Source organism: Condylura cristata, unplaced genomic scaffold, assembly GCF_000260355.1.
Source record: "Condylura cristata isolate star-nosed mole 26May11 unplaced genomic scaffold, ConCri1.0 scaffold00035, whole genome shotgun sequence".
Lineage (NCBI taxonomy): Eukaryota > Metazoa > Chordata > Mammalia > Eulipotyphla > Talpidae > Condylura > Condylura cristata.
Window position 1 is genome coordinate 3033958 of NW_004567136.1, and position 12482 is coordinate 3046439.

The 12482-nt window shown below is 49.8% G+C and overlaps 1 protein-coding gene across 1 annotated transcript in view; it reads left to right on the plus strand.

Moving 5' to 3' along the window:
- The first annotated feature begins 6338 nt into the window (after window positions 1–6338).
- Window positions 6339–12482, plus strand: part of OCA2 (oculocutaneous albinism II) — a 133579-nt gene continuing 127435 nt past the window's right edge. The window contains exons 1-2 of the mRNA XM_004692949.2: window positions 6339–6389; window positions 11596–11694. Coding sequence (XP_004693006.2) covers window positions 6379–6389; window positions 11596–11694 — 110 coding nt within the window. The 5' untranslated portion in view covers window positions 6339–6378. The remainder of the gene's footprint in view (window positions 6390–11595; window positions 11695–12482) is intronic.

Sequence of the window (12482 nt, forward strand, 5' to 3'; positions counted from 1 at the left end):
AGCCCAGTGAGCTTCAAGAGTAGGGCCTGGTCTCCAGCAGTGTGGGAGTGTGGGGGCTGGATGCAGGCTTCGACAACCTCTGTTCACTGCTAGACGAGGGGCCGTAAAAGTGGCTGCTGGCACTGCTGCTGCTGGACACGGGCACGTCTGGCAGGGCACCTACAAAGCTGTCCGGGATTTGAGCGGGAGAGCAGATGCAGCCAGCACTGGCTGACAGGTTCCAATGAACGGCCCTGGGCTGGTTCATTTTCATCAGCACAGAATAGTCCCCAGCATCACCGTGACCCCCGGCTTCTGAGGCCATTTGCTGGGGATCTCAGGGTTAACTAGAAATCTGGGAATACCAGAGTTTCCTAAGTCCACGCATGAGTGAACTCGCTTTACTGCAAAACTGGCCTGGATACTTCATTTGGGAGCAATGGAAGATAAGGGAGAGGTCTGAGGTAGGGCACTCCTTTTGAAATGTCAAAACCATTATAAAATCCCCTTTCAGTTGCTCTGAATTGAGTTACTAAGGTAGACAGGCTCCCTGAGGCCCCGGGGCGACCCCAGTCTGTTCATGCATGATTGGCACCAGAAGGGCACCTCTTCAAGCCTGATCAGTCTGGCCCCCACAGGGGGGAGAGGGCATCGCTGAGTGTGGGGTGTGGGGCTCCCACTGCTCAGGGACATGGGTCTTGTGATCCTTCCCGGATTCTCACAGTCAGGACAGCTTCAGCACTACCAAACCTAATGCTGCACCCATGGAATTGGTAAGGGGATAATTTATAGCCAAGTGCCCTGCTCAGGGATCACCACAGTTCCTGGGACATCTAGCTGGGCACCTGAGACGTGGGGAGAAGGGTTAGGATCTCAGAATCCAGCACCACAGGGTCACCCATCCAGCTGGGTGTTAGCCCTCGGTCCTCTGACCACAGGCCCTCCCGAGGAGCGTCCCTCCCCACTGCAGGCCAGGAGGTGGGTCCACGACCTGGGACTTACACTGAGTGGCTCACACCTCTGCACTGCAGCGAGGATGGCTGTCTTCCCTGCTCGGCTGGGCCCCTCCCTGCTGGGAGGATAGTACAGGTGGACAGTCCAGCAAGGCTAACCCCTCACTGTGAGCTGTGCTTCTGGCTCCGATGGGTTCCCCAGCTCGGAATGAGGGCCATGAGGCGTGCGGGATGGGCTCCATCCCTCTCACTGGGCCACCCCCAGCCATCAGCGCTGCCGTACATGACTCCGGCCAAACACGGTGAACTCCTTCCTCCGGGTCCTTGGCTCTCGCTGTGTATCATGGTGCCCACACACATTTATGGCCTCTCCATGCTGCCTGGGCAACTTCCCAGTGGCACTGCTGTGACCTCTGCCGCAGCTTTGTGTGGAGGCACCTGATGCTGAGTCTCCTGCGGTCACCTCTCACTCAGTTGTCTTACATGGAAGGAGCCCTTGAGGGCTGGTCACTCAGCAGTGATGACCAGTCTCAGTGTGGGACCCGGGGACCCTGCAGTCGACACCGAGGCCCCAGCGGAGTGCCTCAAGTTTGTGGGCACTGGGTGCTGACCCCTCAGCTCACAGGTCTGTAGGCAGCTTAGAGGTGCCTTGGAACTCCCTCTGCTTGGGGAGCCGTGGAAGGGCCAGGTGGACCCCACCCGGCCACTTCCCAAAGGTCCCCATACACAAAGGAGACTTCCCCTTGAGAAATTTCTGCCCAACAAATTTTCCCTAGTTTATTTGTTAGACAGACAGAGAGAGAGAGAGAGAGAGAGAGACAGAGAGAGAGAGAGAAAGAAAGAGAGAGAGAGTGAGAGAGAGAGAGACTTAGAGCAATTTTAAATTCCCAGCAAAACTGAGCAGAAGCTATGGCGATTTCCCATAGATACCCAGTCCCAACTCATGCATGGCCCTCTCCAGTGTCAACACCCCTGCCAGAGTGGGGCATTTGAACCTACATTAAATTATTATCATCATCCAAAGGCTGAAGTTGAGGGCCTCCCTGGTGGCAAGAGGGGTTAAGTCTCAGAACTATGGGGCTCTCCACAGGACTACAGCACGAGTCCAATCCCTGGCCAGGGAGGTGATCCACAGGCCACAGCAGACCTCTCCTGTCTCCCCTGCTGCTCCCCTCAGCAGTGCACTTCATTGATCTGCCTGTTCTGCTTCCTACTCTATCTCTGGTGAATCCTCTCATCCTCTGCACTTGGGCTTGTACCCCAGCTCTTGTATGCATAAATAAGTAAATCTTAAAAAAAAAAAACAAGAGTGAATGCTAACATCAACACCAGACTTTATTGGGGTTTGTTCTTTCACTTAGTGTTATGCATTTAAGGCTGCTCCATGTCTTTCACAGTTTGAGAGTTCATTCTTCTTAGTATATTAAATGAACGTAATACTAATTTACTGTGTTAAAATGAGAACTCATCTTTTTTTTGTTTTGTTTTGTTTTAGACTATTACTCATGTTTTTTGAGTCTGGACACCCCCTCGCTTATTTATCCACTCATCTACTGAGGACGCGTTGATGGGCTTCCAAGTCTGGGCAATTATGAATGAAGTTGCTATAAACATCAGAATGCAGGTTCTTATGTGCACATTTCCATCTCACTTGGGTAAATTCCAAGGAGTAGCTTTGTTGGAATGGTATGGTGAGAGTATGTTTAATTTTGTAAGAAACTGCCAAACTGTCTTCCAATGTGGCCCTCCTCTTCTGCATTCCCAGCAGCAATGAATCCAAATCCCTGTCGCTCCACAGCTCCTAACATTTTAAAATATCCTTAAGGTACAAAACTCAAGTCCAGAATTGTTCCTTTTGCTGCATGGCCCCTTCGTTGTCAATGACATCCCTATCTAGGGGGCAGTCTGTGATGATTAGAACACGGCTCTCATGTTTGTTTTTTTTTTTAAGGTTTATTTATTTATGCTTACAGAACTGGGGTATAGGCCAGAGATGCGGAGGGTGAGAGGATTCACCAGAGACAGAGTGGGGAGCAGAACAGGCAGGTTGACAAAGTACACTGCTGAGGGGAGCAGCAGGTGGGTCAGGAGAGGTCTGTGGCGCCATGTGGGTCTCCTCCGGGCCGGGGATCGAACTTGTGCTGCAGTGGCTTCAGAGAGCTTCATAATGCGGTGCTTTAACCGTTGTGCCACCAGGGAGAGCCCTGCTCTCAAGTTCTTTTGCTAGTCCTCCCTCAAGGTCTGAGGTCTGTGTCCTTCTCTTTGAACCTGGCCTCTGTGATGCCCTGGAGTTCGGGGGTAGTCAGAGGCTCCTCAGCCGGCTGCCCAGGGAGGCCAGGTCTATGGGCGCCTGCACTTGAGCCACACCCACAGCTAACATGCACTGCGGTCTGCACCCAGAGTCTACAGACACAGCCCGGACCTGACTCGGAGAGCTCAGGTTGACACCAATGATGGGAATTTCCGATTGTGGTGCCGAGCGGTGAGACTGGTCTCCCTGAGCATCTGTGGGCCCTGGCATCCTTGGCCCTGCCCGGACAGCTCTGAACAGTATGATCACTGCAAAGTGCTTGCTATAAATCCTGTACCTCCCAAACACCAGGGCACCCGGCCCCTGAGAAGACAAGGTTCTGCCAGAGACATGACAGACTCCTCCCCGCCAAGGAGACCCTCTGAGGTTCTGCCTGCTACATCCTGGAAGAGCCAACAGCTCCTGCCTTCCTGCCTTCCAATAGTGGGTGCTGCAGGGGAGGTTAAGGCTTCCTGAGCTGCCAGACCACTGCCAGCCGGTGTGTCTGTATGTCTGTGTGTGTGTGTATCTTGCTGTGCGTCCATGTAAGGGTAGGTGTGCCTTTCTGTGTGCCTGTGTGTCTGTCTCTGTGTCACATGTGTGTCTGTGGTGCCTCTGTGTGTCTGTGCGCAGTTTGTGTCTGTGATGAGTGTCTGTCTGGTGGTTCCTGTGTGTGTTGTATGAGAGAGCATATGCTTTCCACAAGGTACGCTTGGCCTCAGCGCTAGGCTGCCGGAGAAAAGGCAATGAGAAAACAAGACGACGCACTCAGGTTTTTGTGTCCCCGATAAACCTGCTACAAGCCCTCGCTCCTTCTCCAAGGGCTCACCTCGAGCAGGTGGTCCGACTCACAGAGCTGGGGCTAGCCTCCCAGCGGACCCCTTTCCTCCATTTCCCCAAGGCGCTCCTGCAGATCTAGCGGTGAGAGAGCCCCTTCCTCCTCCTCTCAGTCGGCCTGGCCCAGGGCAGCAGGGCCTGGGGTGACATGGGTGGGCGTGGTCAGACGGGAGGCGGCCGGACAGCGACCCCGCCCCCCTCCCGCCCCTGCGCCCCGAGAGCGCGCCTTCCCGCTGGGATTGCGCTCCACTCACCGCTCGGAACTGCCACTTTCGGACCCCCAACTTCACACTTGGAGAAAGATCAAGTCTTCAGGTAAAAGCAAGAGCTTTGCGTGTCGGGCGAGAGGAGGTGGGGCGCTGCCTGCGTCAGCTGTTGCCTTTTGGAGAGGGCAGTTGCGGGGTAAAGGGCGTGAACCCAGTCGCTGCCGAGGTCGCGCGGCATCATTGCCACCACGAGCCTGTTCTGGACTTACCGGGAGCGGCTCACGGGGAGCAGGTTTTCAGGAACAGCGGAGTGGGCCTGGAGATGGGAAAGGGGGGTTCCGAGGGCTGAGGCTGCAGCCGCAGGGCGCCGTCGGCGCAGACCCGCTTCTCTGCTCTCCACGTGAGCGCGGGTCAGGCGTTTCTGCGGAATGGAATGCGCCAGGGCGAGACCTTTAAATCCCCCAGCCCTTCTGCTCACCCTGGCCACACACAGTGGAATAAATGCACCTTCGTATTGCCAGCTCTTTCCCAGGACATGGGTGTTAAGCTCAGGCGTCCCTGTGGCTGGCCCTTGTTGGGTGTCCAGATCCCGTCTGAGCCAGGGTCCACGACCGACCGACCTACCTACTGACCAGCCGTGCCCCCTGCTCCTCTGCTCAGGGGCTGGCTGCTTGTAAAGCTCCCGGGTGATGCTCGGAGCACTAACTTAAGGGGTGTGACCAGGCTACAGTTTGTCGTGATTGAGAGGAAGAGAAAGAGGTGGTTGGCAGTTCTGGGGAGCACCCCCCCCCCTCGAAGACAGGCAGTCCACTGTAACCTGGGGCATTCCAGCCCCCAGCCCCAGCTCCGCTGACCACATGGGCCAGGTGAAATCCTGCTGAGGGACCTAGGAGTCTGAAGGCACCTGGCAAGGCTATTCCCACATAGTTACCAATGTGGATTAAACCTAAGCACAGAGGTCAAAGCTCCGGATAAGCTGTGGATGACTGCACACAACTGCTGGCATTGCAGATTTCATTTACAGATATTAAATGTAGTTAATCATGTAGGTGTGTGTGTGTTGGGGAGGGGAGGTGTGAGAACATCGATTCTTAAAGTTTTATTAAGCAGGTGCAAAGCAAATGCAGGTAAATTTTCTTGTGCCTCGGGAAGGTCCCAAGGGCTGTGTTTCTAGAAGGCCACTGACCAGTTGTGCCTGCTGAGAGGTGGCTGCATGGCCAGGGCTGGGGGGCACTTTGGGTGATGACTCAGGGTTGGGAAGGTTGTGTGGGAAAGAGGCTCTTGGCTTGGGCTGGATGTGCCTGGAGGATCGTGGGACAGAGACAGATAGTGGGCCCTGGGGGAAGGGCCAAGAATAACTTCAAGACTTTCCATTGTGGGTGTTTGGGCAGTTGGACCAGTGGGTTGTGTGTAGAGGGGAACTTGGGGGTCACTTGTCGCTGGCTGGTTGGGTTTTCTGGAGTTTTAATTCCAGATTTTGTCTTCGTCGTTTCCAACTGTTTTGCCTGGCCAGTGGGTGTGCGAAGGCGCTTCACGGTGCTCACTCTACAACGGACTCGTCCTGCCTGTAGTGTGGGAGCCAGTGACCCCCCGAGCTGCCCGGTCCCGCGAGGTGCATAGTATGTTATGCATGTTATGTACACTCATAACTCACCTAACAAGGCTCTTAGGTCACAGCTAGAGTGACCTAGTTGGCTAGGATGCTTATCCTTGGAGACGAACATTCACTGTCTGCTGTGCAATGTTAGAATGCTGGGCTGCTGGATAAACTATGTTATGAGAGGTCTTGCTATTGTACCATTCAGCAGTATGGATTCCCTAAGGTGTAAATGACACTCTGTTTGCTTTTCGTCAACAGTGGCTTATTTCGGACTGACCCTGGTGAGGGGAGTGGCCACAGAGCATGCATCTGGAGAGTAAAGATGGCGGGCTGAGCCCTGGTGTGCTGGAGATGGAGCACCAGCAGACATCTGCTCCCACACGTGCTGGCCCAGGAGGTGACCCCAGACCCCAGCAGAGTGTCAAGCAGGCTGACTCCCTGAGTCCCTACTCCAGCAGGGTGGTCGAGCAGAGCTGCTGTGCTCCTGTGGATCAGGATCTGAGCTCATTCCTTATGGAACAGAGGTGAGTTTCATGTTATAAATGTGAAATTCACAAATGTTAGAATTCCATGGGCATATTTACCTATAGTAAATTTACATATTTACCTATAGTTTATTGTGGAAAAAACTCCCAGAAGTTGTAAGAATCAATTGCAACCTGAGATCACTTTCCTAACCTATTTTTGGTTTCACTTCTTTAAAGAAGTGAGCACCTGTGGGAACCAGTTTCAGCTGGTCAGAACCAGTTTGAATCAGCTTGAGCCGGTTTTAGCCATCCATTTGAACTGGTTGAAATGGTTGCAGTCAGTCAGAACTGGTCTGGACCGGTCTCAGCTAGCAGGAATAGGTCTGAACTGGTTTCAGCTGGTAGGAACTGGTTTGAGCCAGTCTGAACTGGCCTCAGGCACTTGGAACTGGTCTAAACCCACCTCAGCTAGTAGGAACAGGTCTGAACCATTTTCAACTGGTGGGATCCGGTTTGGACCAGCTTGAGCTGTTTTCAGCCTGTTGGAACTGGTCTTAACCTGTTTCAGGTGGTCCGCACCTGTTTGAACCAGATTCAGCCGTTTCAAAACTGGTTTCAGCCTGTTTGGTCTGGTCTAGAGTTTTGAGCCTGTTAGAATCAGTGTCACATGGTTTTAGTGTGAGTTGTTTTTGATTTCAGTTCTTTGAAGAGGTCAGAACCCGCTTCAATCACTGTCAGCTTCTCTCTGTTTGAACTTGTCAGAACTGTTTGGAAACAGTTGTACCAGTTTTAAGCCAGTTGGGGGCAGTGTCAGTGGGTTTCACTTTCAGTTTCAGTTGCTTTCTGTGTCACTTCTTTGACTAAGTCAGCACTGGTGGGAGCCTGTTTTAATTCGCTGGAACCAGTTTGAACCAGCTTGAGCCGGTTTCAGCCTTCTGAACTGGTTTCAGCCAATTGGACCTGGATTGAACAGGTCTGAACTGAAAGAATTGGGTGGCTTCTCAGATTTCTTTTGAAAAGTATCAGTCAAATATAAAGTCTAACTGCATTCCCAGTATTGAGCTCTTAAAAGCAGATGTTTTGTGCCCAAATCCTATCATTCTGGAGCTTGTGTTCTGTTGGTACCATTATTCATTTAGAGTTATGATTTTGAAGCAGAGGAAGTACATTCAGAAAAACAATTAAAACTCAAATATGTGGGCTCCTCTCTTCTAGAAGTTCGGTGGCCGTCCTACCTGAGATGGCCTCCAAGGTGGGGAATGGACTGAAAGGTCACCTCACACACTTCAGGAATGTGCACAATCAGGGAGCCCTGGGCAGGGCCACCTCCAGCTGTGTGTCTCCTGCACCGCTGCCTGGTTCTCAGGGAGGCTTTTAGCATCTTGGAATTTATTATGGAATTCCTTGAAATGAAGTAACTTATTGATGCAGCGCTGAGCAGCTGAGCAATGAGGGCTAGGAAGATGGGAATTGTCAGGTAAAATGCAAATGAAACCCCAGGAAGAGGAGGGCACCTGAGTGGGATTGTGTTTCCCAGAGTGTGGCTACTGCTGTGTCCTGGAGCACACACCTTTTAGGACAATTATGAAAGTCTTTACTATTTTATCACAAAATAAGATTAACTTGCACCATCTGTAACAGAATTAGTTGTTTAAGCAAAAGTCATCATCAGCCTCAACATCTTTTGAATTAGGGGACATTTACAAGGTTCGTGGAATATAAATGAAGATTTTATTATTGAGCAACAGGAAACGTCAAAGTGCTATTCATTTTTTTTTAAAAAGATTTAATTTATACATGCAGAACTGAGGTACAGGTCAGAGGTGCAGAGGCGGTGAGAGGCTTCACCAGAGACAGAGTGGGGAGCAGACCAGGCAGATCGAGGAAGTACACTGCTGAGGGGAGCAGTGAGTGAGACAGGAGAGGTCTGCTGCGCCATGTGGGTCACCTCCGGGGCCGCCAGGGATCGAACTCTCACTGAAGTGGCTGCCGCCAGCTTGCAGCGCTGCATCCTAACCCGTTGCACCACCAGGGAGGTCCTGGACTATTCATTTATAAAGAATAAAATTTTTGAATTTCCTTTTTCTACTTCAACAGAATGAACAAAGAATCTTGTTTTGGTGATTTGTTTCCGATCTCAATATTCTTATTAATACCTGTTTTTTCCTTCTGGCTGCTTGAATTTTAGGAGGCATTTAAAAAATAGATATTTCTTCATTTCTTAGGCTACCTAGAAATGATAAGTGGAAATGATTATTTATCTGAATATATAATGAAACCTATTTTTTGAATATATGATGAAATTACATTGTTTTCATTTTGTATTTGAGACTTTCAGAACAGCCTTATATCTCCTCATTTCTTGAATTCCTATTTTTTTATTAATAAAATCTACATCTTTTTTATTCATGACAAAATTCCTTCATTAACTCTAAAGATCATTTCCCATATATATTTACATTTGTTCAATTCCCGTTATCTTCCTTTATCTGCCATCCTCCCCCTCAGAGCCTCCTAGATGAACACTCCCTGCAGGCCTTCTTGTCTACCCGCTATTTAACCATATCCAGTTCTCACAGTCTCCTCTTCTACTCCACTCATTGCGATCACATATTGACACAGAGTGTTTAGGATATTAACTAACAAGCCTGAAACTTTCCATCTCCTCCTACTTTGCAATATTCATTATTTGAAGAAATAGCTGGACTCTTCCTGAGGAAGAAGGAGTTCTTTCTTTCCTTCTAAATTCCCTTTTCCACATCCCTAAAGTGTCACCCAACACATTACATTGGCTACTCGCATGTTTCATGCCCACTATATATGAGTCATTAGAGGCTTTACTGTCTGTTACTTCTGGGTACCAGGCACAGAGGTGAGCTGGAAGGAAGCATTAATGAATGTGTTCAGTGGATAGAGCTGCAGCTGGAGTGGAGGGCGATGGTGCTGTTATGTCAGAGGCCACCCCAGAGTTGACTGCTTCAGTCATAGACAGCCAGTCACAATCGCTTCTCTTTTTCTGACTCACTATTAAACCATTAAAACTATTGTCCTTAGTTTTCTTTTTTTAATGATTATAATAGTTTATTTTTACATCATTTTGTGCTTTTTTCCACTCAGTTGTAATCCCCATGGACTTTCCATCACCAAATCACCTGTGTGAATGCCTGTTTTTTTTTTTTTTATCTCATCATCTCTTGTGCATGTTTTCCCTCTGTTCAAGTTGATACATTCATCTTCCTTTAAAACTAGTACATAATAGTTCATATGGGCAGAATAATATAGGTAACTCAGTAAGTTCTGAGCTAGCTTTTACAAATCCTTGTGTGCTAAGTATCTGACTTGTCTTTTACCCTTCTATGGTCCCTAGTAAATTACTGTTATTTCTCCTGCTGAGAGTCTCATGGCACCCACAGAATCCCTACAGAGTCTGGGCACTTCCAGGAAAGGAACATACTTGCATATAAGGTGACACTTTTATAATTAGGAATGAAAATGATTGCTGCAATTTTTCATGAATAACTGGTTGCTTTTTAAGCATCATATGTCCGGGCCCTCCCTGGTGGCACAAGGGGTTCAAGCGCAGCACTATGAAGCTATTGCAGTCACTGCAGCACGAGTTCAATCCCTGACAGGGAGCTGACCCACATGGCACAGCAGACCTCTCCTGTCTTTCCCACTGCACCCCTCAGCAGTGTGTTGCAGTCAATCTGCCTGTTTTGCACCCCACTCTGTCTCTGGTGAATCCTCTCACCCCCTGCATCTCTGGCCTGTACCCCAGTTCTTGTATGCATAAATAAATCTTAAAAAAATCGTATGTGCGTTCAAGAGGTGACTGTTTATGCTGGTGGGTGCTATTATGACTGTGCAGTTATTTCCTTCTGGAACAGCTACCGATTTGGGGGTAACTCTACGGTAGCCTTCCCTCTAGTCAACAGACCATTACAGCAGAGGGGAGTCCTCTGCAGGGTGAGCCTTGGCTTCGGCCCCCCGGGACTCCCCTCCCTGCCATTCTGCTTCATTGACGCCATCACCCTGGCTTGCTGCTTGGTTTCCCTAGGAAGCCATTAGGATATTTTAAATGTGTAATGTTTCAATATTTTGACCTGTGAAATAGAATTTTCTGATTATAAAAGGGACCATCAACGCTGAGTGGTTTGCTGGATGAAAACCTGCATGGGATGCTGAAGGGGCTGGAAACCAATGGTAATGCTGAAGTGAGATTAAAGTGGCGGCCCCATCTGGCCTCCTCTGTCAGCTTCTGCCCTACATTTCCAGCCTGGGTTGTGCTGGAAATAAGAGATATCCTAATCCCCGCTTCTAAAAATCTAGCTTTTTTTTTTTTATTAATTTCTATTTTCTAAAAAATATTTATTTCTTGCATAGAAGAACTGGGGTGTAGGCCAAAGTGAAGGGGGTGAGAGGATTGACCAGAGACAGAGTTGGGAGCAGGACAGGCAGATCGACTGAAATACACTGCTGAGGGGAGCAGCGGGCGAGACAGCAGAGGTCTGCTGCGCCATGTGGGTCACTTGCCTGGCTGGGGAGCGAACTCAGGCCACAGAGGTGACAGTGCTGAGACCAAGCCCCTAGGTCACCAGGGAGACCCTTAAAATCTAGCTTTAAAAAAATATATTTATATATATTTTACATCATTGTTCATTTAATTAATTATTATTATTTAAAACGATTTATTTATTTGTGTATACAGAACTGGGGTGCAGGCCAGAGGTGCAGGGGCAGTGAGAGGATTCACCAGAGACAGAGTGGAGAGCAGAACAGGTAGACTGATGAAGTACACTGCTGAGGGGAGCAGCAGGGGGGTCAGGAGAGGTCTGCCGCGCCATGTGGGTCACCTCCAGAGTGGGGATTAAACTCATGCTCAAGTGGCTTTAGCTTCTTAGTGCTGTGCTTTAACCATTGCGCCACCAGGGAGGGCCCCATTGTTCATTTTTTAACAATGTTTTTCAGGTGTAGTCCCCACCGAATTTCCACCCCAATTCACCCATGCACCATCCCCACAGGCCCCTGTGCTCCCTCCATCGTTCAGACCCTCCTCTCCCCTGCAGAGTGTCTCTGGTTTATAGTTGTCTGTTTGTTGTTATTATTTTTCCCCCCTGATGTCTTATTCGGTTCCCCTAGCTATTCATCACTAAATCTAACTATTACTGAACCGTGGTTCGTTCTTGGGTCCAACCCCAGTTACTGGTGAGCACATCCACTGTTTTCGTCTTGGTGACCCTTTTTCTTTCACTGTGTATTTCAGGTCCCGCCCTTCATTACCCCACTTCTCCAGCCCCAGGTCGAAAGACACCTCGGTCACAGAAAACACTCCTTTGCTGAGGAATTCCTCGCAAGAGAAAGGGTGAGTTTTTTCTCTTCTTATAAAACTAAGAAGTCTCTGAGCGTTGCCCTTGACACGCAGGCTGCACCATTTCTCCCTGAGATTAAATTTTACCTGTGGTAGCTGCCAGAGTCTTTGGAAGCTGCCAGTTCAATGTAAGAGACACTCATCATGCTGGCGCGTGCACTGGGTGGCTTATGCATTTGTAAATAACTGGGAGCGTAGTCCTGTGGCAGTTAAATGGCACGTGGACACATTCAGGGGAACACACAGCTCTGACAGGCCTGGAGGGGTTGGCGCTGTCTGGAGATACTTTTTGTTGTCACAACTGAGGCTGGGTGCTATGGTTTAAGGGCAGAGACAATGGTTGTTATGAAACAGCAGCAATATACAGGACACCCCCCCCCCCCAAATTATCTGGCTCAAATGTCAGTAATGACAAGGTTGAAAAGTGTATGTATGATCTAGAAGAAAACTACTTCCTGCAGGTCTGAAGTTCCTTTGGGGACAAATGTGATTCTGGGATCATGTGAACAGAGCTCACTGGAAGTTTCCAGAAGTATGCCGTACCATGAGCTCAGTCATCTGGTCCTGTCCTCCCTCTCCCGCCCACTGCCCCCGTGCACTCCATCAGCACCCGGGCTGCTGTGTCTCCTGCAGGCGCCTCCCTCCCGGCCTTCGTGGATTTCCCACCCCCACTCCAGCTCTCTGCACCGAGTAGGGCCGCCCACATGTGAGGAAGCAGCGGGATTCTCGGGGTGTGCTTGTGCGCCGTGTGGGTTCTCGGCCTTACCTTCCAAAGGTGTTCC